We start from the raw sequence: 26604 nt of genomic DNA, 5'->3' as shown, positions 1-26604 counted from the left end.
TATTGCTTAAATGTGATTTTGAATTAACCAAGATTCCTATTTCATTGTCTAACTTTCATAAACAAGTTTTACACTTTTGGAAAATGATATTTACCCACAATTTTACCCCACATGGATCCCTAGTGTGGAATAACAGATCAATATTACTGAATAGAAAATCTATTTTTAAAACTGACTGGTATGAGAAAGGTATTCTATTTGTAACTGACTTGATGGATAGTAATGGTGTTTTGTTAAATCATAAAGATTTTACCCACAAATTTAATCTGAACTGTTCTTATGATGAATATGTAAAAGTATGCAAAGCTATTCCTGTAGCTCTGCTCCATCTCATCCAAAACACCTTAAGATTTTCAAGTGTTACTTCATCCTTACCTACATTGAAAATTGGAGAATATATTGTGACTGACAAAAAGTGTAATAATGGTATGCTTGTGACTGCTTTCAAATCTAAATTATTTAATGATTACAATAATAATTTTTTGGTAACAACTAATTTGTCTTTTATTGAGAAAGCGTTTTCTAAGTATGTTAAATGGCCGGTTTCACCTAAGGTGAAAGAGACTCATTTCAAAATCTCTCACAATATTTATCCCGTGGCTGAATTTTTGCACAAACGATTTAAATTTGATTTAACATGTTGTGCCTTTTGCGAATGTGCAGAGGAATCCATAAGTCATCTCTTTTTTTTCTGTCCTTTTTCTTTTCAACTTTGGAAAGATGTTAAAAACTGGTTATGTCTCAAACTTAAAGACATCCCTGAGATAAATATCACCCACATTTTGTATTATGTTGATAACCTTGATGATCAAATATCTGATATGGTAAATATTGTTTTCTTACTTGTTAAATATCATATACATTGCTGTAAATGGAGAGGTTCTACTCCTTGTTTTGATTTTTTTATTAATCAGTTTAAGCTGTTTTATGCTTCCCTGAAACTTTTGAAAACTAGGTATGCAAAAAAAGTGACTGACAGTATCTCTACTTTTCTTTTGTTTTGAATCTTGCTTAGTTTTTTAGTCATTTGCCTTACTGTTTGTTTTTTCTGTCTGTATTTTCAGCCCCTTGTTTCTTTGTTTCTTATTTACCTATGTTGTAATGTTCTTTGTACCTCAACGAGTCTTTGTATACTGTTCGCATAATAAAAAAAAAAAAAAAATGTCCAAACGACACGCCGTTATAAACACGTCACAATCACCGGAGGGAGTGTCGTTCTTTTTTTTTCTGTCCAAAAGAGAGCAGTTTGTGAAAAAGACTAGAGGGAAACGGGTATGTACCGATGAGGTTATTATATAAAAATAAATTATTTACAACTCTGCCCTAAAATGATTTGCTTTGGTTTAACATATGATTGTGCCATGGGCTGTTTTCGTTTTTCTGGTGCAGAATTTTTACGCAGCCCCTTAAAGGGGAGTGTCAGGACTTTGCGCACGTTACACAAAATAGTAGATCTGCACCTATGTTGTTACGAATTTTATTGCTGAAAACAAGTTTGACATCTGCTGAAGCCGAAAGTAACGTCTCTTCAAAGTTAGCTTAACCCCGGTCAGCTGTTGAACTTCCTCTATCTGGGTTGGTGAGGCAGAGGCCTGGCCACAACGCCGACATGTCGAAGCTCATACATGCTCTGCAGTCTGGTCTGCTCTTCATTGAATTTCTAGGAAACAGATTATCCGGACACAGCAAAGACGAGCTTCGAAACATCTATAACAAGGAATTTAGGTTCAGGTAAGCTTCAAACTGTCTGTGTTTGTCACATATCGTTTTGCAGCCGTGAGTGTTTGATTATTTCTTACTGCACGCACTATTCACAGAAATGGAGTAAAACATCCAAACTTTTCCACTGTTCTCTATGCTCTGCGGACTTTCAACCATGTCGACATAGTAAGGGGGAAAATCTACAGAATTGGCCATTCTTGGGTAAGTTTCGATCAACTTTGTTTAGAGACAAGTCTGAACATGTTTTGTGTATTTGTTAACAAAACAAACAAACAAAACAGAAACGCACATCCCAACAAAAAGGAGGATGCCTGGTGCTTTTGTTGCAGGTTAGGAGGTCCTCTGACCAGCCGAAGATAATGGGGCCTCACCAAACACACCGACATGCAGCTCAGAAAAGTGCAAGAGAATCACCTGGTCGCTTTACGACAAAAACAGACCCTGGGGTGACCTCAAAGAAGAAGCAAGCCTCTGCCCAGCAGCAAATAATTGGGCCTCACCGAACAAACGCACAAGGAACTCAGGAAAATACAACAAAAGAGTCACCTGATTGTTCTACCACAAAAAAAGAGACTGGAATGACCCCAAAGACGAGGCAGGGTTCAGATATCCTTCAAAAGATGAAGACAAACAGGTATGTTGGTCACATTTGCAGGAAGATGAGCTTGTGTTCCACCTATATGTTCAACCTGCCTATGAAAACAACATGAGTTGTTTTAATTAGTTCATACCTTAAACTGGGGATGAAAAACTTAACAAGATAAACCAAAGAACAATTATGTAGATTTCCCAAATTTTGTAAATCACAAATTAAATTTAATGAATGGATTCACCCATTTAATGCTCTTATTGATGTTTTAAATCAACTTTAAAAATATATTTTAATTCATAAGAAAACCAAAATGCTGTCCTGTCAAACAGTAAAGCAACAATGATCCTACCCACTGCCAGTGTTATATCGTTAATGTTTATGCATTTTTACCGACGGTATGAAATAAAAATGCAAAATCAGCATTCGTTAAACTCAAATGATCATGAAATTGAACAACTTTATTTTTTAGACCTAGGCTACCAACTTAATACACTGTGTTGCCTACACAGGTTGTCTCTAGAATATGTTAACAAGTACATATTCTTTCCTTGCAGAATATCCTCTTGTTCCTCAACAGTTTGCTTTTTGCAGGACTACATATTTCCAAACAGCTAAGTTCATTATTTTGATGGAATGGAGTTTTTTTTTTTTTTTTTTTATAGCCAGTGAACCAGTAATGAACAGCAACATGTGGGGGAGGGACAGTACTGCATTATTCTCCTTTTAACAGTGGATGAAAGTTCACATGCTCTTAATAATCACCATACAGGAAACAGTGTCCATATCATATTTATGAACTTGTGTTCATAAATATCTTGTTTGGATTGTTTTTGAAGGACACTTGCAAGGAAAAACTCCCAAATGCACACACTTGTGGTTATTGTTGGGAGCATAAGTTTGGTTAGATTAATTTTAGAAACAGTTAACCTTTGTGCATTTGAAATATTAGATGTAGCATGAACATTTTGAGTAGATTCTAAGTTAGGTTAGTTAGTTCTCTGAACTTACATAAATTACTAAGGAGGGTCTTCAGACAGGTGGGTGTTGTACTCCCTCAAGGGGTATGGAGACTCAGGGAGTCTGTCTGTTATCAGGATTAGTAAAATTTTTTGGTGTTTGTTTAGGAGTTCAGTAAAACACGAAAACCTTTAAAAAACAATTCTTCTAGAAGTATAATCAAATGCATTAAGATATTTCCTTTAAGCATTAACAGCATGTTCTGAATTATTTTGTGTCTAACCATACTAATTTGCATGCATCTTAAATTACTAAAATAGAACACGATTAGGAACTATTTTACTTCTGAAACTTTCAGGTATTCTAAGAGTTTTTTCTAAAAGAAAATAATCCTGCAATTTTTAGATCCAGAGTTATCATCTGGCACCAGATTTCTGTGCCAGTGTGTTTATAACAAGAATCAGTTTCTTGTTGAATCGCTGAGGCAGAAAACCACCAGGTCTAGTTGCAGGTTATAAATTTTGGTCTGGAATGTTTAAAGGAGGAGACTGGTACGGGAAGACCCTGGTTGAGAATGACCTTTGTCCTCTCTATATATTTGCCTTTGGATTATAACAGGTCTCACCTCCTAATGCATATATTTAAATTAAGGGAATACACCTCCTTATAAATTGTCTGTTTTACAGTGGAAGAACGAATTACTTTGTTTGCAGCCCTGTGAGCAATTCCCAAAAATTCATTTTTGTGTCTCTCCTATTGTGTTTTCCTTTCCAACTCATTGCAGGTAATTGTATGTTTTGTTATGTGTTTGGACTTCTTGATAATCTGGGTGTAATGCTGATGTGACATTCTGTATGCATTGAATTGTCTGGATAAAACTCTAGATATGTCTGAAGTTTGATGTTGAATGGTTATCTGTGAGTTCCACTGTGCATGCAGAGCCAAGTAAATTTTATTCCTCTAAGTTCAACTTTATACAAAGAAAGACAAAGGTAGATTTGTAAAAGGTGTTCCATTACATCCAGAAGTCTTTTTTTTTCACATTGGATAAAGAAGGATAAGACATTTGCGTAAATATGATTAGAGGGCATTGCAGAAAAATGTAAGCAGAGGAGGACAGAGAGCTGTTGACACCCCGATTCACTGTATGCCTTATCCGGAGTTCCTTTCTACTTCTCTCCTGGCTTTATTTTGCCTCCTTCCAACTTCCCGGATACTTCTTGTGGGAATCTTTGCAGTCCACGACTGCCCCTCTTGCTTGACCTCGACCGGTGCCAGGCTTAACGGCCTCTGTTTGCTGAGAACTAGCCAGCTGTATCTCTTTCTGAAGGACACCTCCTGTCTCCAGAAAGGCGATAAACCCTAATCAAACCAATTTTGTCTCTAGAAATGTATCCTTCCCTTCCAGCCAGTGTCAGAATTCTGCTCCTGAAATGTCCTTATTGCGACAACAGACACTTAAAATCAAAACGCTCTTAGTTGGTCATCCAGTACAAGCTCCAACAAGACTTTGCTTGAAAAGAAGACATTCAATAGTTGGTCAACACCCATTATCTTCATGATAACTTTTATAATGCTGCCTACATACTGTATTAAGTTGGTAGCCTAGGTCTAAAAAATAAAGTTGTTCAATTTCATGATCATTTGAGTTTAAATTCACTGGTAATTACTCACAAAGTATATTTTAAAAGTTTTTCTTAACTGGTCCACAAAAGTTTAAGCCCTCTTAACTTCAGCTGCAGTAGACATGAACACATTATAAAATTGCTATATAAGTAATTGTTTTCATGCTCTTTTTTTAAAGCTTCCTGTTTAAATCATACCCTTCTTAAAGTAAATGCAGAAACAAGGTGAAGCAATGAGGAGTTACAGTAGAAATTGGTTCAATTTCACACTTTGTCCACCAGACGGCGCTAACATGATAAAGTAAAAGCGACTGATTTGTGAGTGTCAGCTACGGCCACAATAAAATGATGCCCAATCTGGGAGGAGGCTGTTGATGGAAGCCAAGATTATATGCTAAAGAGGCTTTAAAGCATCAAAACCCTGTAATCACAGCAGTGTTGATCAGATGTTTATATTAAAATTGAATTGAATTGAACTGTATGCTTAATCATAATAATGCAAAGTCAGTTCACACTTTGCAACACAGCTTCTGCATCAAACATGTACAAAGTGGAGTAAATGTCTTGTTGTACAATAATGAAAGGCAACACACCTCCTGCATCAAACATCATGTACAAAGTGGACTAAATTACTTGAAAAACATAAGCAAGGTAGACTGTTCATGCTGGATCTTGGAGAGGAAATTAAATCCAGTTTTATTGATGCTTACACAGAGCCAGTTTACTGTTCCAGTGAGGACATAAGACACTGTTGTGAACTCATGTTCACAACAGTGAACATGAGTTCAGGATAATGGTGAAATGTTTCAAAGGACATCGTGATAAGTTTTGAGTTTATTCTTCCATTCTCTACTGCTTATATTCTCACTGGAGATCTCAGACTTTGTTGCAACTAATACAAACCAGTTACAGCTGCTACTGCATAACACAATCTGGACAAAGTCATTGATTAAAGACAAACTGTTGATACTTGCATTCATGGATGTGTACACGTACATATGTACATGTATATGTTGAAAGATATAAGCTTTCAACAAGCTTATATTTGTTTGTTGAAATAAATCAATTAATCCCACAACTTAAAATTAGCTTGATAATTTCATTTATGGTTTTGGTTGCATATGATTTTTGTTTCCATTTTGGACATTTAAAGTATTTTCAGATCCATCATTAACTGCTCTTTACAAAATTTTATTTGGAGAGGTTAAATTTGCATTATTGCACAGTTATTATTGCCATGCTTGGAAATGGTCTGAGAATGTGTATTGCAATAATTTCAGGGGCAATTTATGGTCCAGCAAAACTGATCATGACAGATCTATGCATATGAATAAGCTTACATTTAGTCTTAATGGAGAGGAAGAAGCATTTTTACAAGAAGCTGGGTTTATTGAAAAAAAGTGTTAGAATCTGTGTTATTTACAGTCCAAAAATGTGCACCTTCTTTATTTTCATGCCTTGCGTGGCTCATTACAGGAAAGGAATGATGGCAGACAAGGAAGGAATACAAATCACATCAGTCCCAAAAGGAAGTGACGGAGTTGTTCATCATACCGTGGCTTTCGAAATGCAACCATTTGTTGTAAAGTTCAACATTTTAAACAATGGTGAAAACATGATTTACTTCACCAACTACACAGTTCTAGATAGAGTTCGCTGTTGCAACTTGAATGATACAAGAAAAGTGACCAAAGCCAACCCACTGCCCCTCTGCCCAGGTAGGAAAACAAACACTTACCTGTATCCCATTAAAATGAAAACCTCCAAACCAGATGTGATAGCTGGATCCCTGGTTTGTTTTTTCTCTCCACAGGTGAAAGTTATGATGTCGTCCTTTCTTACTTCCGGAATGAGTGCGGATATTTCCCTGCCACGGTCTACTTTGAGTTCCAGTTAGAACTGCCAAAGCCAGTGACCTTCTGCATCGTCAGGGAGATAAAAGCGGTGGTCCAAACCTCTTTGGGTGCTGATCTGGGACCTGTGGCTCCATATAAACCGTACCCGAAGTTCAAACCAAAACGAACTGTTAAAGAGGTGGTTGAGGGATTTCCACCTGCAGGGTAAGTTACTCTGATTAATGTGCTCTTTCATTTAACTGATAAACTCAACAGTCTTTTTTTTATGTCTTCAAATATTCATACTTATTTTATTTGGAAGAATATTTTTTGGAACTGGTTTTCCTACGTAAAGACAGAACCACAACTCTCGTTCTCATCTGTCATTGTTGTGAATTATCTTGGTGGTTTTTTCTGTTTCAGTTCTCGCCAACCGCTGGTGACCACAGAGAAATTAGGAGACTATAAGTGCCCCAGCTATCTGAGGGAACTGGCCTATCAAAAAATGGATGACTCCAAGGACCTTTCTCCAGCTGCCAGGCAGCAGCTTTCACAAGTGAAGTGAGAGTTTAGCCTAATTCATCAGATTATTATTATTATTTTTTTTTTCTTTTTGTGTCAGGTATTTTTGTAAAATTATGCCTTTACTTGCATTTCTTTCCAGGAAGCTCCTTGAATCTGCTTTAGACATGAAGTACTACTCCCTTCGGTTTCACCTGCTGCTTCACTTAGAAGAGATTCAAATGGAAGAAGACATCAAGAACTACGATCTCTACAATCAGACCATGACCAAAGATCAAGGCAACAAAAAACTCCTCGTACTGAAAGTAAAAACATTTGAATTGAGAACTAGTTATCACTCTTCTTTGATTTTAGAATAAACACAGCAATTCTTGCTATTCAATAATAATGACCCAAGACTGATTTTTGATCATGTATACTGTTTCTGTGATTTACTTTTTTAAATCGCAGAAAACGTTTGAAGAATAGAGGAGAATTTTAGCAATGACATGATTTTTAGAATATACATGATTTCACCATCTAAACTAAAAGGGGATTTGAAGTCTTGGAAAATTTAGGAAATTATGGAATTTTATTAAATAATTTTGTAGTTCTAAACAAAAATGGAAAACTACGGTAATCATACAAAATGGTAAAAATATAAGGCTTTTGTACTTTGATTTATGTTTTAGATATTTTATTTTTCACATCTCAAACTTTTGACCCAGGTGCTTTAGGCCTATATCAGGGATTCAAGCTATAATGTGTGATTTCAAACATTATGACAAATGGTTACATCTCGAAAGCCAAGGTACCAAGCCAAGCATGAAGATTTTCATAATTCTTAACTGTTCTGAATTGTGAAATTTATCCATATTGCCCATAAGGTCGTAAAATGGCCCTTTACTTCTCTGGCGAATCAGAAAGTAGCTTTAATGTGTTGTAATTTGTGGACCATACAGACAAAAACAATTAAGTACCGTGAAAGTTCAATGCCAAAATTTAGTCTTGAAAAATTTTGTTTTGCTGAATGGAAATTGTGTCTAATGCAAAACTTTATCAAATAGGTTCCTGGGGTAGCTGAAAACCGTCCTTCCGTTCTACGAGGAGATTGTCTGAGTGTGAGAAAATCAGGGAATACAATCTCATCGACGGTTTACAAGGGATATGTTCACAAAGTAGAGCTGGACAGAGTGAAGCTGGGCTTTAATAAAAGGTAAGAACTGCAGGAAAATCAGTTCACTGCCCCTTTGGAAAACTTACTAATGTCCTCCGTTCTCTTTCCTTATTTCAGATTGTTGGACACTTTTATCACCAATATGACATTTGATGTGGAGTTTACGTTCAACAGATTGACCTTGAAGTTGCAGCATCGAGCTGTGGATTTGGCAGTAAAACATAACCTTGAGGAAGTGCTGTTCCCCTCTGAAACAGCTGCATCAAATGTTTCTGTTGTTAAGCTAAGGTCTGTAGAAATTTGGAGAAAAAAAACTTTAACCTTGTGGCTATTATTGTTGCTGGGTGGGACATATGAGCTTTATTACAAAAGAAACTGTTATCTACATATTAAAAATCAAAAGGCTTTGCATATGGGATACATTTAAGTTCAGAAAGGTTGAAATGGAAACTTACGGCTTCTGATTAATTGGGCTACTATGTATTTCACCACTTTGGACATTAATTGAGAATTGATATGTAATTCCCATCTGGTCAATTGACACTTTATTTTTGGAAGGGAAAACAACAAAGACAAAAAATCAAAATGGTTGCATTGTTGAAAAGTAACATGATTCATCAGAACACTGGGAATTTCACCACACTTAACTCCAGTATATATATATATATATATATATATATATATATATATATATATATATATATATATATATATATATATATATATATATATATATATATATATATATATATATATATATATATATAAAAACTCTTCACAACGGGATCAAGTCAAAACAACACACCTGGACTTGATGTTCCACAAATCTCCTTCATCTGTTTCCTTTGGCACAAGACGTTGCACTGTTTTTCAGTTTTGTACACGCAGCATAAAAGCAAAGCTGCATGTAAAACTGAGTATTGGTTCCCAATAGAACTGAGTATTGGGAAGCAGTACTGTAAAGTGAACATTATGCAGATGTTTCTTAATCTTATTGTACAAAAGTAAATGTTTGTTGGCTTCACTCAACCCTTTTCATGCCTTCACTCTGCAGCATGTTAAACCGTCGCATAGAAAACAACCCAGAGCAATGTAAGGCGGTCCAACACATCATCGCTGGATCTTCGAGGCCAGCTCCCTATATCGTCTTTGGGCCACCAGGAACAGGAAAGACAATCACCATGGTTGAAGCGATAAATCAGGTATAATGTCACCAAGGTACGCTTTGTGGTTTTGTCTGAAGATAGACCTTTGCACAGTCTGCAAATATCCTTTTACTTTTAAGAATTTCCCAACTCCATCTGTATATGACCACTTTCATTTTTTGCCATACACCAAAGTGTATGGCAAAAAATTGCCATACACTGTAAGAGCCTGAATCCTGAATTAATGCTATGAGTGACGACTCTTATGACACAATGAAGTCTAAACCTAGGATGAAACTGTTATCAGTCATACATGTCTTTGAAAAGGCGATGTGGCTTTGAAATGGTTATTTTTTTTCTCTAAACTGTTACTAAAGTAATTTTTTTAGAAGTAACTTATAAGTGACTTAACACGATTTTGTGTATTTTTTTTCTTTGTTGTGCATTAAGGATGTCTTATAAAGCTGGTTTCTGCTTGGTAATCAGGTAGCAATTACAGTATCACACTCATACGTTCAAAGTCAGAGGAGGATTGATTTTATCAATTGGGTTTTTTGAGATGTATGATTAAGCATTTTCTTTATTTTTATGCTTCTTTTTAGTAATTGGAGGCCGTAGGGTGTTACTTTGTTTAATTTTTCTGACATGTTTCCTGGCTGTTATCTTTGTTTTCTGAAGTCCATGAGCTTAGGAAAATAATGAATGGTATTTTAGGGTCCAGTAAAGTGTTTTGTCTTGCAGGTCACCAAGGCAGACCCATCAGCACACATCCTTGCTTGTGCACCTTCAAATAGTGCATGTGACCTGCTTTGTCAGAGACTGAAACCACACATGTCCACCTATGAGCTGTACCGCATGTACGCCGGTAGCCGAGATCCAAACAGCGTCCCCAAAGATCTGCTGGTGAGTATCAGGTGTCAACCTCCCATGTTAGTTTGAGCCAGCTGAATAAAAGTGTGACCTTACAGGAATGGTCAGATGTTTGCTATGTTTTCTTTAATGAAAATGTCTGGTCAAAATTCTTCCAGTTTTAAATTAAAAATGTTCCCCTTCACTTTCATTTGTTTTCTTTTAGAAATATTGCAACTGGGATGAGAAACAAGATTGCTTTGTATTTCCAGAGAAGGAAATCCTGATGAAATACAAAATTATAGTGACAACTCTGTTCACCGCAGGCAGGTAGGTGTTATTTCAACTCTTTTTCATAGTTTGGCCAGGGGTGCGACTTGTGTGTGGAAATTAACACATCATTTTCACACTAAATCAAATGAGGGCGCTATAGGCCTATATTCTCCTTTGGAGTTAGCAGAGTTGTTTACAAGCAACACCGAGAATGAAGATTTCATTGCGTTTAGTGATTAGGGCAGACAGGATGGTTTGGTAAACTTGTTAGCATGTTATTTATGCATATTAAGAGTTATCTGAATAACTTACCAGTTTGTTGTTTGTCATGTAACGTTAACATAGCGTTCAGTTATTCAGCCTGTTGTTGCCTCTATTCTATTTTTATTTTAAATTGCCTTTCAAGATGACTTGTCTGTTCTTGGTGTAGAATTTTATCAAATAAATTTCCCTAAAAAAATGCAATTTATACTCCCGTGCGACTTATATATGTATTTTTCTCCTTTATTATGCATTTTATGACTGGTGCGACTTATACTCTGGAGCAACTTATAGTCCGGAAAATACGGTACTTGCATACTAAGATCTGAATTCCCAGGATTGATTTTAATTGTGGATGTGAATATTTGGGCTTTACTTTTTCTATTTTAAGCAAGGCTGGCTGGATTAATGCCCAATCTGAACTGTTTAAGCTCAACCCATGAAACAATGTTCGTATGAAATAATGTTTTGATAATTTTTAGGTTTGTTACTGGAGGAGTTCCTGTTGGCCACTTTTCTTATGTGTTTGTGGATGAAGCTGGTCAAGCAGAGGAGCCGCAGTGCATTATTGCAGTTGCAGGTAATTACTGTAAAATAATTAAATTAAACGTTATTGGCCTTATTGCCGCTGTTTCTGCCAAATGCTTCTGCCAAAAGGAAATCCAATGGAATGCCTTTTTCTTTTTTTCCCCCTATTATGGCATATGTAGAACATTTCTAAATGGCATTAATCGTGTAAGAGCAATACAGTGCTACACCTCTGTTGAAATAAATGGATCTTGTTCCTGATTTGTTGATTTGTTTCTTAGGTTTGCTCTGTACAGAAAGGGGCCAGCTGGTGCTTGCAGGAGATCCCAAACAGCTGGGACCAATCATTCGATCCCCATACGCAATACAGCATGGGCTTGGTAAGTTCAGTGTAAATCCTTCCTCTCCTCTTTGCACACTAGACTTTTGTTTGAAGGGTGTTAGAAGACATAAATGACTCCAGGTCATTTTTCTACACATTTAACTCTGTAACATGCACAATTTGATCACCATATAAGCCAGACCATCATGGATTTCCTTTAGCATGTAAAATAGAAAAAATGAGTATTTCATCTTTATTTTAATTCAGTTTCTTTGTATTGTGGGCAATTCAAAATGATATTGTCTCAAATGGCATTACACAAATAAAAAAAAAATTTGCAAAATTAGTCCATTAATGTCCAATTCTATCTTATGTCAATGTTGTGATGCAGCAGAACACTATTAATTTCACCCCACTGTTTTAATGGTTTTATTACTTTCATAGTATTGAAACGATGTTGCTACCATCAGTGAACCAGATATTGTGTTTTTAAAAATTTGTGACTTCTCTCCAGGGCTTTCTCTGTTGGAGAGGATGATGAATCGTAAACCTTACCAAGATCTTGACTCTCATTTTGTCACAAAACTGCTGCAGAACTACAGGTACATGACTTAGTGCAAACTTGGATAACTGTATAATCATTTGTAGCTTTCCTATCCATACAGTCACCTCACATATGATTTCTTCTTGTACTACCAAAAAGAAACATGTCATGTTTTTGTATCTCCTATTCTTTAATTTATATTTCACACTGACTTGTTTTTTTTCTCAACTTTCAGTAATAGTGAGTAATGTAAAATTATGTGTGCCAAAAAAAAGCAACAAGAAATATTGTAAATAGAAAAATGGATGTTTTTAAAAGGTGTATATTTGGGATTTGGAGTTGCCTTTCTTCCTGTTTTGTTCACTTAAAGCTCTTTGTTCCTCCCCTTAGATCACACGCTGCCATCCTGAAGATTCCCAACGAGGAATTCTACAACAATGAACTTACGTCACAAGAGAAGCGTGAAACCTACTGCAACTGGGAAGCCCTTCCTCAAAAGGTGTGGACTTGGTTGAGTGTGTCTTGTATTTCTCATGCTTGTGATTTTCTACAGAAATAGAGATAGTTTTCATTCAACATACTGGTTGAATGTAAGCTGTTAATATGACCAAATAACAAAATTTTAAAACAGTGTTTTAACAGATAGGTTGTGGGTAAATCTTTGGGATGTTTAATTCTGACAAAGATCAAGTGTGTGCAAGAGTTTCAGATACATTTGGTTTTTCTCATTTCTTTTGCCATTACTCTTCATAGGGTTTTCCGGTGATCTTCCACGGAGTGCTGGGGAAAGACGAGCGAGAGGCCAACAGTCCGTCTTTCTTCAATGTGTCCGAGATTGAGACGCTGGTTATGTATCTCAACAGGCTGGAACAAACACAAGGAAAGAAGGGTCTTCCCAATCTGTCGGCCGAAGACATCGGAATCATCACCCCCTACAGGAAACAAGTGATGCTGCGTAGTGTTAACTGTAACTGTGAAATGAGAGAACATTTGAGCTAATGTCAGCAATATCCTCCACTAACAGGTTGAGAAAATCCAAAAGGCGCTGAAGTCCGTCAAAACTCTCAGTCACTGGACTGATCCCAAAGAACTCAAGGTTAGGAATTCATTGCTCTGACGTCTTCTGAAAAAATATTGAGGGCAAGTTTTGAGTTAGTTTTCCGAAGATGATTCTGTCATATTGGTTTCTACTTTCTAGTACTTATGAGATGCTAAATAAACTGTAGGAGTGACTGGAGTTTCCTTCGGCTCTATTGAGAAACTGTTGCCCCTCCCTCTCCTTTTGCTACACACTGCTGGTCAGATGACCAGAAACAATGGAAAAACAATCAAGCTACTGCTAGAAAAAAAAAAAAAGCAAACAGAATGCCTGACTTATTAAACACTAAATTTGACGGTTATCTCTGTTCTGTTTGGGTTAAGGTGGGATCTGTGGAGGAGTTTCAGGGACAAGAGAAGAACATCATCATAATCTCCACAGTACGTGGCAGCCTGAGCTACGTTAAAATGGACACAGACTTCAACATTGGATTCCTTTCAAATGAGAAGGTTTGTCTCATTATTTCTTTATTACATCATTTAAAATACAACCGTGTGCATCTTTTTACACAAAACAATCATAATTCCAACTCTGTATTTTTTTAGAGGTTTAACGTGGCGTTGACGAGAGCCAAGTCTCTACTCATAGTCATAGGGAATCCAGTGATCCTTAGGAAGGATCCTCTATGGAAGAAGTAAGTCACAGAGAGATTTTCAGGTACAAAAACCTTTAGAGTTCAGTGTTAATGTGAGACTGGGCCTCCTTCATTCTCTCACAAAGAGCCCAGTGGATATTGTGAACACAGCATTTGTATGGAAGTGTCGATAAACAACTTTTCAACCTTAAGTACTGTTAATTTGGTTTTATTTATGTCTATGTATTGAAGGTGGAAAGGATACAAAAAGAACCTAAGTGGGTATAAATTGCCTTCAATAACTCATTTTGGCTTCAGTTCAATTCTTAGGACTGTGAATTTCATTGAATACTGCATGTTTCAAGAGAAACGTTATATTTAGGCATCTCTAATGGCTAATATTGCAACTGTGTAGTTTATTTAATCTCAAACTTTGACCTTCTGAAAAATTGTAAAAAAAAAGTTTCTATAGTTTCAGGCTGGATCAAGAGGTGCAAAAATATATAATTCCGGAGGAAAGGGATTAACATGTTATATCAACCAGGTGACTTGAATATAAATATAGCTAATCACTGATCAGGTTTCTGATGAGATTATGGCTTTACTTTTTTCTCATAGGTTCATAAATTACTGTGTGGAGATGAAAGGCTACGTAGGGATTGACTTCAAGAACGTTGAAGAGGAAGATCTCTTTGAGGCAAAAATGAAAGCCCTGAAAATCACCGACTCTGAAGGTTTGTACAGTTTTGTTTTTTACTTCTAGACTGGTCTTTAAGTATTTCATCCTGAATCTAGTCTTCAGAAATTCTTTATTTCTGAAGTATTCTTCTTATTTTGTTATTTATTTTGCATCTTGCCAGAGCTATTGTTGCTGATGACACAAATTTTAACCACTAATGCAAGTTTTAGTTTTTAGTTCAAATTAAATGAGAAAATGTAAAAAAAATTAAAACTTTTTGTGGATATATGTTCAGATGTCGTGATTGATGTATAATTAATAATTTGTTCCACATATTTTTACATTAAATCAGTTAATGTAGATATTCTATTTCCTTTTAGTAAAAAGCTAAATTAGTGCTCTTGCATTTGTAGGTCCTGTTGGAGACATGAGTGCCCTCCAGCTGCATGTAGATCCTGGATGGAAGAGTGAAATTTAGAATTTTGATTATGCACAAGCATCTTAAAAGATGTCTCACAGAGATGCACAAATAATCTTTTTCTCTTTCCTCCTCTTTTTACATCTATTGCATAAATGTTTTTAAGTGTATATCTTAAGAAATTCTTATGAAAATTTGCAAAGAAGAGTTTTTACACCTCTGACTTTTTCTTTTCTTTTTTTAAAGTGCTCCTTAAATCAATGAAAAAAAATATATATGGCTACACTGAAGATGAACATTTTAATTCACTGGAATGTATATTCACTTTTTCTTACTAATGCTCATTTGCTGAGCATTATTCTTACTTTGTATTTTCTGATATAAGGGCTAACCTAATAAAGTTTACATTTTTTTGAATGGTGCCTGTTTTTTGTTTTTTTTTACCCTCATAGTTTCACACTCCTGAAGAAAAGATCACCTCAGTTATCCATTCAATAGAAACAAAGAAACTCGCTCATCTTGTTTCAAAAATAGTTTAATGATTCAAGTTTGATATTCACAACAGAAATTTGTTTTGAATGTGCATATATTACACTATATGTAGTAGATCATCCTTTATTTCAAAGTCTCGCACTGAAAATAAGACATTCAGCAGAAGCTGCTTTCATGGACTTTATGCCTTCATGCCTGTCTTGCCAAGGATTTTCCCAGGTGTTTGTATTTCTCTCTATAATTAGGATTTTCCTGGAGGTTTACTGCACACATCAGCAGCATGCCATTGGGAATTTACCACTGCTGGCTTGAAAGAATTGTTTTATTATTCTGATTTCTTGAACTCTGCTTCTTAATTCCTCAGTATAAAGCTTAAATAACCTTCCAAAGTCAAAACATATGAAATGCCACTAAACCTCTGCACTTTTTTTAATGGGTTCCAATCCATATTGTTTGGCAGGCATGCGGTACTGCCAGAAGGTTGGTGTGCATTTTGCAGCTGAGGGTCTAAAGTATCTCATGCTACATTCTTGAAAGGACGCATGAGATAGATAACCTTTTGGCAGAGACATCCAAATAATTAATGATTCATTCAAACGAGACAAGACTGCTTTAAATTTGGATATTAAATGTGTCGTTAAAGATACAGCATTTTTCCATCAGTTTTGTCTGTACAGCGTTCTCAACAGAATAGAAACAGTACTGTACTCGCCTAAAATTGTCGGTAAATCAAAGAAAGAAGCCTTTGTCAAACATGTCAAGTAGTTTACTCTTCAGACAGTATCAGGTCGCCGCCATGCAGCCACTATGTCTGGTCTGGGAAAGAACTGTGAATGCACTGGAATAAAACAATTCAATCGCATCTCAGCTCTTAGACCTGTAAGGAATGTTGTCCTACTGGGAACATAAGACCTGCAAATGGATCATGGTTTCCTTGACTGCGTCAGCTGGTTTACTGGTGACATTCCAGCAGCAGGTGTAACTGGCTCTGCTGAGAAGAAGCAGAACGCAAATACAATAACCAATCAGGCCATTGGCTCAGTGCAATCGCTTTAAACTAAATCATCTTCCTGTCACTCCTGGCAGCTATTGTGCATGAATGAGTCACAATGACTTGCGTCTCAGCTGGTCACGTCTCCCTCTTACCTTAATCCACAGTGCAGACTGTGTGCATAAACAGAAAGCTCACTTTTGTTTCTTTCATATTAGAAGCCACTTGTCTTTGTTTACTGTGCATTGACTAAAAACTGAGAATGCAAAGGAGCACAGGGAGCCATTTTTCTTTGATGATTGGTCAGCAGACAGAATTTTAAAGTTATGGTATTGTAACAGCACAGTGAAGAGGTCCTATACACTAAAAGCCCAACGCATTTAAATGGCAATTCACAAACTTAAAATGGTCACCAGCTTTACCAGTCAAATGATATTTCCAATGTAAACAGAGCTGGACTGGCGACAAGAGACTTAAAGAAAATAAAGGATGCCCACAATTGTAAAGAACACCCCAGTAGAAAAGAAAACAGTAAAAAGTGTAGTGTACATCATCGTAGCAGTAGCATACAGTAATGTCCATTCCATGTATTTGCAGGTGTGTTTTTAATTCATCTACCTGCCTGTTTATTTTTATGTTTTTTAATTAAATGTGAGTTACAGTACAAAGATCAATTTCATAAAAGGTCAGTCCTTTTCCCGTGTCCTGCTTTACTTTGACTGGTCAGCTAATTTCCTGGTTTCCTGGACCTGCGATGTGGCTCACAGCAGCATGCAGCCTTTCATTGCTTTGTTCTTTTTGACCTGCAAGGCTGCTGCTGTGGCTATGCTAAACACTTCCTGCACGCCTTCCTTTGTTTTAGCAGAGCACTCCAAGAAGTAGAAAGCATTGATCCTGGTGGCCATGCTCTTTCCATCTTCTGTCTTCACCGGCTCCTGCAGGTCAAGATCAGAGCTGTTTAGAAACTATATATACCATAAAAAAAAAATGGCCTCGAGCTTTTAAATTAAATCATTTGAACTTTAGTAATTTGGGTCCATAAAAATCCAAGCTATTGCTTTTGGAAATTTTCTTTTATTCTTTTTCCTTCCCGAAACAAAAACAGGAAACAATTTATTTTTCAACCTCTGATTGTAAACCTAATTTTTAAGCCCAATATTAACAATTTTGAGATAAAAATGATAATAAAAAATTATTTAAACATGTGGTGTGAATTAATTATTTTTACAACATTTACAGTTTTGAACATTTGAGCCAACCATCAAATGTTCTAATTTTGTGAGAGAAAACAATAGCTGAAAGGAAAAACTGGGGCAATTGCCTCTGAAAGAGGAGGTGAACTTCATCAACAATTTGTACTACCTTCTCTTATTCTCTCATTTAGGTTTTCTCTATATTGAATAATTAACCTGGTTTTAGTTGTAATACATTAATTTCTCATTGAAACACATTCTAAAACTAAAGAATTATTTCAATACTCCTGAAAAACAGAAGTATCAGTTTTTAATTAAGAAATAGAAATTAGATGAAAGGACCTTTGTACAAGATGAAAGTATGTAAAAGTTGACATCATCTTATTCATCTTAAGGTCAATATTACTGACCTTATTCAGGTTGGTGACATAAATACTGTCACTTTTCTTTTATACAAGTGATTGTACACTAACAAATGAAAGTGCAGAAAATCTAATTGTGTATGGCAATCAATTTTATTATGAAACCCAGAACAGTGATATGTTCACTACTATCTGATGGTTTAAAAGGTGTTTTAGGAAATCACACAAAGTCTAAAAGTGTTTTAACTTTAATGTCATGGAAAGTTTTCGTCTTTCAGTTCCACAGCTTTTTATTCAGTAGATATTAACAACTTAAATACCTGCATCTAACTGACAGGGCACATCATACCTGCTTCATCTTGGCCAGGTCTCTGATTGTGTTCTCATCGTTCCGCACATCTTTCTTATTCCCAACAAGGATGATTGGAACGTTGGGACAAAAGTGTTTCACCTCAGGGGTCCACTTTTCAGAAATATTTTCTGTTCCAAGGGGGAAAAAAAAGACTGACATACTTGAGAAAGCAAATGGAAAGCTATCAAGACAACAAGCAGATCAGAGACTTCAGGATTGACTTCTCTGCAGGCTGCTGGGGCAAAAATGTTTTTAGCAACAGCAGTTCTGTGTCCTCTAAGGTGTTTAATAAGCAGTTGTTAAATGGGTATGAATGAGATGAAGCTTGTAAGATAGTTTGGTATGTTTGTAGGAAAATGTCTGTCATTTGTAGTGCAAGCCAACTTGCAAAAACAACAAGTTTTTACAATATGCAAAAAACATTTTGCATGTCAAAATATACAGTTGGTTAAGTTTAATTAACCTAACAGAAAAGATAAAAAATATAAAGTTACATTATTCTCTCTTTTTTTTAGAACATCTAATAACATTGACAAAATGCTATTAAAACAATAAAAAATATATACTAAGATCGCAGATCTTCACTTTTTGTGTAAAATCCCTTTTAATAGAAGATGAATTATTGGTTTTGACTAAAATAAAATATTTGCAGCTCAAAACACCTTGTCTGCCCTTGTTGGATTCTTTGACAAGAGAATCCGACATTCTTAGACACAAGATATAGCTTGCAAAACCCTGGGTATTTTTTTTTATGAAGATGAAACTAATGTCTTTCTTTTAATGTGGAAGCTGAAATGTTGACAATGAAGTCACTGAAGTTTGTCTTTCTATCAATCTCTGATACATCTTTCTTCCATCAAAGTCTGCACAGAGATTTGTGTCTCTTGAAATCCAGAACCCGAAAAGGTTTTTGGATGCAGCAGAAAACTGTTGAGTGACAGTTGCTCTGCAAAGAGGCAATGAGCCAATGAAGATGTATGTCTAGATGAACATGGATGCCCAAAAAAGGTTTACTGGATGCAGCCTTCAGCTTTTCAAATAGTCAACAGGAATAACACAGCGGTAGCCAAAGAGCTAAACTCTGCTAGGAAAATGTTTATATATGGATGGGATACATTGTATGCAGGTCAAAAACTTTAAGATTTCCTCACCTAAACTATCTGGGCTGTCAATGGAATAGCACATAAGGATGACATCTGTGTCTGGGTAAGAGAGAGGCCTCAACCTGTCGTAGTCCTCTTGACCTGCAGTGTCCCACAATGCCAGCTCCACCTGGAGAACAACGGCAAACAGTTAAGCCATTTTTTATTCTTATGAAGTTAACATTAATATTACAGCTATCTAATAAGCAAACTTGTTGCAATGTCATCCACAGTTGACATTGCAACAAGATAGCTTATTAGCTATCTAATAAGCTGTACAGGCAGCTTATTAGATAAACAACAAGTCTGCATAAACATTCACTGTACTAGTAAATTATGGCTCATGGAACAACAGCCTCGACTGCTTTCCTTTCTGGTTTCTTAATCTAATATAGATTACTTGTTTTGGGACCATAATTTAGTTTTTAGTGTCCTGAAAATGTCTTTGTAGAAGAGACTGTCTTCATCCTTTTAAATTGATGATTAGCTACATTAGAGAGATTGGGGAATATTTAGGCATCTAGTCAATTAGATTACGTCTCTGTATGGGAACAAACTGCTGTAATTTAGTCTGGGAAAGCTAACATTGTAAGTTTTAATGATGCAGTTTTTGGGTAGATTCTGTTGTTCCCACAGAGAGCATAACAATCAGTCATAAGTCCTAAAATAGAGGTTTGCAGAAGCATGGGGGAGGTGGGCCAACACTGTTGAGACAGCATGAGCAAACAGATCATTATGTTCCCACTGGACAAGGTGTGAGCTGCAGACCGAGTAAAAGAAAAAGAGGGCAAAACAACTATTTATAGGATCAACCCGATACTGAATGTGTGAGAGTGAGAATGTTTTTCACTTCAGGGGAAAACGTTCCAATTTAGAGGCTGAACAAAAATGTAATCCAACTGGATTTGTAAGAGATTAACAGCTATGTGTGAAGCACAAGCTCTTAGTATCTGTGTCACTAAATTATCTGCCATTAAAAAGACGCCCATTACATATTAAGTTGTTCCCAGAATAAAACTAGTAGCCCCTCCCTCTATCCATAAGCAACCAGGATGAGGACAGGAAATAAAAGACTTATCGGACAAGAGCAGCAGGAGGGTCCAGAGGGAGGGAGGGGGATTGCCAGGAGACATCCTTGTTCCCTGTCTGAACAGGAAGTCAGGAAGTATAGTCATTTCCTGTTTTGCGGAGCGGTGATTCTGCACCAATGGTCGGATTAAGAGAACAAAACCCCTCGACGTAACAGGTCATCTTTTCCTCAAGCAAGACAAAATAAAAGGTTTCACAACTCTCCATCTGAAAAGGGACTAAGGCCGGAAAAACAAGCAAATTATGAAACACATTTTGATTTGTACAGGTGCAAATATTAGCACATCCAGGTAATTAGCTCACCTCCCATGCAAATAAACAATGAAGTCATAGAGCAAAGTAGAGTACAGTTTGTTAAAATCTCCAAGACCACAAGTAATTAAAAGTAATTACTAATGGAAAACATGGTAAATGGTACACTTAACAACAGAAATAAGCATGTCTGCTGCCAGAAACACCCAAAAGTCACTTGGCTCTCTATAGTAGATTTCTCCATGTCTGAGGGATGTGGCGGGTTATTTTTATCAGGAACTCATTAGTTGGGGGCAGAGCTGCTTTAAGTACAAGATAAGCTCAGAAGATATTTATTTTTATGCTTTCGTCCACAGTTAGCTTTGGGCCTTAAACCAACAGATAACAGTCCAGGTACAGCATAAAGACTCACTTACTGTGAGTGAACAATAGAGCATGTTTATTTTACAATAAATAACAGCAATGGTATTCTTCTTGTTGTAATTGGTACATAATGCCCCAAAAAGAACTGCAATCATTTTTTGTAATTTTTGTAACTTAACTGCAGTTGCTTCACAAAACATTTGTGTCATAACGATTAAAATTTTTTTAAACTCCTTTAGTTAAAAAAGGAGGTGTAACTATGCCTTGGCTTTCAATGGCAGGTGGTCACTACTTAATGGGAATAGTTGCGTTCTCACAGTCCCACATTTCTGTGAAAAGTGACATTGAAAAACCTCTAGACAAGGGAAAAGTATTTCAGTTGATATGATGTCTCTAATGCTAAAATAAACAGAGAACTTTCCCGTAATGGAAAGATAGTTGGTCTACTTTTGTGAAATTAAGATTAACATAAATTGTCTTCTGTGGTAATGAAATGTAGAATTGGAGAAGTTATATCCAAAATGTCCATCATACCAACCTTTTTTCCATCGATTTCGATGTCTGCTATGTAGTTCTCAAACACTGTTGGAACATATACGTCAGGAAACTGGTCCTTACAGAAAACTATAAGAAGACATGTTTTCCCACAAGCTCCATCTCCCACAATCACCAGCTTCCTCCGAACGCCTGACATTTCTGTTGGAAGAAGAGAAACGAGTGCTTAGAAAAACCTCAACGTTTTTTTTTTTTTTTTTTTCATTTTTTGAACCACAGAACCCCATTGTCATCCATTTATGGCTTTTGTAGAAACGGAGTCTCTGTAAAGATGTATGCAGTACAAGCAAAGAAGAAAAAAGCCCATGCTTTGTTCGCACAATTGGAATGGCTGAATTGCTGTATGCTACTACACAAAGCGCTGGGCTATTTGTGGTGCATGTGGTCACAGGCAATTTTTATCACCACAAAAAAAATCTCATGCATATAAACAATGAAGGAGACAAAAGATGTTTGTTTTTTATCTTGTTTGTTCATCTCTTAAATACTGAAGACTGAGACATGAGTAAAGGAAATTAATGCAAATGTTGGTATCTCTAAAGCTGACGAAACACAACTTCACATTTGATTAGTCCAGCTCTCTACATAGAAACATTTTCTATTAAAAAGAAATAGTAATTCTTTTTAGAGTAAATTACTATAAAAAGAACTGAGTATCAACCTGCAAAGACCTCATAGTGTTGTGAAAATTGATGACAACTACATAGGATATTAAAATTACTGGCATGTTTGCCAGTAATTTTATTAGTGTCACACATGGGTTAAAGTTAATGTACCATTATCAAAATTAAAATTTAACATCTTTTATTATAGTGAGTAAATATAATCAAAGTGAACTAATAAACGTTCTACAGTTTCACCAGAAAGCAGATATGGTTTTGTAATGAGCTAGAGTCCTGCTGCCAGCTCATATATGAATAAGGTCTTAATTTCACAGGTATAGTCAAGAAAGAATTACCACCACTGATAAAACAGTGGTGGTATTTCCTGACATGTTAGGGCATAACTTAGGCTCGATTAAAAGAAACCTGTATGACTAAATATGTTGCTAAATAACATGACATGCATTAAATGCGTCCTAGCTCCGTTTCCATATTTAGTTTTGCCTTCGCTGGCAGTGTTTGAGTCATTAAAGTGAATGGGCGTTTCCCTTGTCATCAAGCTTTTACCCTAAAGGTCTAATCCTTCATTTTCTAAATGGTTCCATTGCAGAGACTTTTACAAACATTCTCTAAATGTTGTTTTCCTCAGTTCTAACAGATTTTACTCCTGTTGCTGGTGCTACAAAATAAGTCCCAGATTTAGAAATCTTTTACAGTTGTAATGCCCACCCACCATCTTAAACTAAACTAAGAAAACTCCATGCCTTTAAAGAGCATTATTGCTGATATTCATAGGAAAAGAAGAAATTATTTATGAAAATGTTCCATAAATGGCCTTAGTTTGTGTGACGTATGCTGCCTGTGAGTAATGCAGCAACTGATGGATACAAATGACAGTAAAATCCTGAGAGGAAGTTTAAGTAGCTACTAATAATAGCACATGTTATGTCATCATAGAAAATATATGCTGCTAAGAAAAAACACGCACAGATGAGTAGAGGTTCATTTCATATTTGTGATACCATCTATTTCCACAGTTGATGCTGGTAATTCAGTGTAATCCCACACTAAAGATCAGAGAACAGATTTGTGTTGCAATAATATACTTTAGAAAATCCAGGAAGCTATCATAAAGAAAAAGCTAAGTAAAAGAAAAAAAAGAATCAAACCGAGAGCATATATATTCATTTTTATTGGTTCAGATATTCTGTAGAAATGTAGTTAAACTCTTTGTAGCTAAAGAACAAATTCAATAAATTAAGAAACAAGCAAAATGTTGATTGCTGCCTTTTATAACGAGACAAATAATATGATTCCACCTGGTCTGAGAAAGAGACACAAGTTCACAAACTCAGACAACTCAAAAGCTGCAAATGTCTTGTCTGGCTGAATCTGATGAGCAGAAACAAGCAGAGATCTACACTGATGCAGAGGCATCTTAATCAACAAAAGGAAAACACATGACTGATCCTATCTACCTTTCACATTCTATTTATGGATGTCACAAAAAAGCAGCTCTGCAGTTTTTACTGAGTCATACTTTTTAAAGTACACAAGTAGATGTAGCAACAGGGTAAAAACAAACAAAAAATTGTAAAGAAGTTTGACATAATCGAACAGATGTTAAAATGAGAAGAAAATAGATCAGGGAGCTTTATAAGGAATTTATATTGCAAAATGGCAAAAGCTGGAATTTCTCCCAAAGATTTTTTACATTAGCTTATGAGAAACGGATTCTGAGTTATGATATGGGAAAAGGAGACAGCAGTATTCATCAGATAATCTATAGCTCAAAATGTAGAGCATTTAAACTAAATCTTGATCTGAATTATCAATGAATTCAGACTGTTAGGCAATTCATGAGTTAGGAAACATTTATTCATTTTGCATAAAATAATTACTGTTGTCATTTTGACTTTCTTAAGACTTTGATGAGAAAATCTCCTCAGCCTGTAGCTAAATTTGACAATGCATGTGAGTTTTCTGTTTCTTCACCACACAACATCCACGAATGAGAATAGTACAATTTGAATTATATTTCCAGCAGAGGATGAAGACCATTTTTTTCTATCTTTAAGTGCTTCCCATTTTCAGCTTAATAGTTATCATTTTTTTCTGAGCTCATTTTAACATTTTTTATCACACAGCAACTAAAATACCATAAAAATATTTCTAAAAATACATGTTTCTTCCAAAAAGGGTGTTTTCTAAAACAAAAAACTAAGCATTTAAAATCATACACCTGAAAGCGTAAACTGCCAAAACATCTGCACAACATTTCAAATGAGTGACTCACAACTTGTTCATGATAATGGCTGCTTCCAGTAGCTGGAATTTTAAAAATGCTTCATAGAAAGGGAGCCATGCTTTAAAGCCAATTGAGGGGGCATAATGGGTTGTTCTACTGGTGATACCTGGAGCTGGAGCACCAGGCAAAACAGAAAAAACACACAGCATGGCTCCTAGAGAATAGAGCTAATAAAGAGTGCAGCTCCAGAGCAAACAAACAGGAATGACTGGCTGATCATGTGGAATCTTAAGAACAGTTTCTGGACCAGGAAGCCGAAGGTTCATCTGACAAAATACAGCTTCCTGGATCGAACTTTGTGTGAGTTTCATTAATTAAAGTACTTTGCCAAATCTTATTAAGATTTTAAGTAAAAAACAAAAAACAAAACCCACACAAAAAAAGACTAGAAATATTTGTTTGAAGGAAAATATCCACCAACTTTGCCTCATAGCTAAAACTGATGTGTCCCAGCCTCTTGTTTAGTGAAACAGGCAAAAGATAAATAGTGCAAGAATAGTAAATCCATTACTAAAGTTTGGGTTTTAAACTTCTAAAACTACTACAGAATACATTTTTGGTCAGAAGACAATTATTCAAATCTAAGATTTGTCATCAAAATTTCCTGGAACTGACTGTAAAAAAAAATCTAGTTCTTTGTTCATCAATCAGCAAACTAACAAAATCAAAATATGGCTTTTATATTATTTTATGACCAGATCACTCAGTCAGCTTGCACATGGATCCTGAAGATGGTTGGTTTTACCACCCAATAGCAAAAATCAGTAGAAAAATACTGAAAATGAAAGTGCTATGGGTGAAACAGTGTCCCCAGTGAAACAAAGGGCTAAAAGTCTTACACTGAGTGACTCACTGACAGAATCACCTGCCAGATTAGCATTTCAACTCTTAAACGCTTTAAAAAGTTGTGCTTAAATGTATCACCACATTGTTTACAAATCTGACCATCACCATGCATTAAATGATTACATGTACATTATAAGGACATGCCACCAGCTTGTTCTGTCAGTAAAACCTATAATTTCACTATCGCATATAAAAATAGAACAAAAAAACATGTAAATGAATTAAGCAACACATCTCAAATAGTTACCTGTAAACAGCAAGACGACACGTCTTAAAAAGTGATTAGTCCACTTTTCCTCTGTTTTCAGATCGTGATGCAGCAAAAGGCAGTCGAAGTTTTCTTCCTGTTGCTCCTCTGACTAACTTTGTAATCTGACTGCTGGGAACCAGAGGAAAAAAGATCCACCCAAGAAGCCAGCGAAGCGCAAAGTTAAACCAACAGACGGAAACCTGGTGTTAGAAACTTCAAAATAAAAGCGCCAGTCTTTGCTGTGTATGTTTGAATTCAATCTCTTACCAAAAGATTTTATGTTACTTCCTTCAAAGCTTCAGCTTTCTATTACTTCTCTGACAGCTGTCAGAGCGACTCTATAGAATGAATGAATAAAATGAGAATGAATTGATTGTGAACTTTTTTCAAACTAGGTAATTTGTGGAAAATTAAAATGAGCAACAGAAATACCTGGTTTCTCTAATTTAACATGTGTATTGTATGCTGCACATTTCAAACGTTATTTCTATAAAGTTATCACATCATTTTGTCCACTAAATCTATATTATCTAAATATGAAGAAATAAAATTTGAGCGACTTGAGCATTCAAAGCTCCACTTTAATCTCCTTAGATAGATACTAGTTACATTTTTACCTAGCAGACTGATGCTTCTTTGTGTCATTTGACAGTTATGAATCTAAGCACACAAGGTGCGCCAAGTCTCCATTCACAGCTCTCTTGTT

At 35.8% G+C, this 26604-nt stretch overlaps 2 protein-coding genes across 2 annotated transcripts; one reads left to right on the top strand and one right to left on the bottom strand.

Moving 5' to 3' along the window:
• Window positions 1-1448: 1448 nt before the first annotated feature.
• Window positions 1449-15518, top strand: mov10a (Mov10 RISC complex RNA helicase a). The gene is made up of 22 exons (XM_055050195.1): window positions 1449-1731; window positions 1818-1923; window positions 2052-2356; window positions 6373-6614; window positions 6710-6956; window positions 7155-7292; window positions 7396-7558; window positions 8300-8448; window positions 8527-8697; window positions 9464-9611; window positions 10296-10457; window positions 10630-10733; window positions 11420-11517; window positions 11747-11845; window positions 12302-12389; window positions 12722-12830; window positions 13085-13276; window positions 13356-13427; window positions 13754-13879; window positions 13976-14064; window positions 14623-14738; window positions 15097-15518. The coding sequence occupies exons 1-22, from the start codon at window positions 1610-1612 to the stop codon at window positions 15159-15161; spliced, it is 3111 nt and encodes a 1036-aa protein (XP_054906170.1). The 5' UTR covers window positions 1449-1609; the 3' UTR covers window positions 15162-15518.
• A 102-nt stretch (window positions 15519-15620) lies between these two features.
• On the bottom strand, window positions 15621-26024 carry LOC129372732 (rho-related GTP-binding protein RhoC-like). The gene is made up of 5 exons (XM_055050193.1): window positions 25896-26024; window positions 21876-22033; window positions 19643-19763; window positions 18489-18619; window positions 15621-17519 (listed from the first exon to the last, which is right to left on the bottom strand). The coding sequence occupies exons 2-5, from the start codon at window positions 22029-22031 to the stop codon at window positions 17346-17348; spliced, it is 582 nt and encodes a 193-aa protein (XP_054906168.1). The 5' UTR covers window positions 22032-22033; window positions 25896-26024; the 3' UTR covers window positions 15621-17345.
• Window positions 26025-26604: the final 580 nt, after the last annotated feature.

Source organism: Poeciliopsis prolifica, unplaced genomic scaffold (genome assembly GCF_027474105.1).
Source record: "Poeciliopsis prolifica strain line A6 unplaced genomic scaffold, Auburn_PproV2 SCAFFOLD030, whole genome shotgun sequence".
NCBI lineage: Eukaryota > Metazoa > Chordata > Actinopteri > Cyprinodontiformes > Poeciliidae > Poeciliopsis > Poeciliopsis prolifica.
The sequence above is the reverse complement of the archived record's forward strand: the minus strand, read 5'-3'. Positions and strand labels throughout refer to the sequence as shown.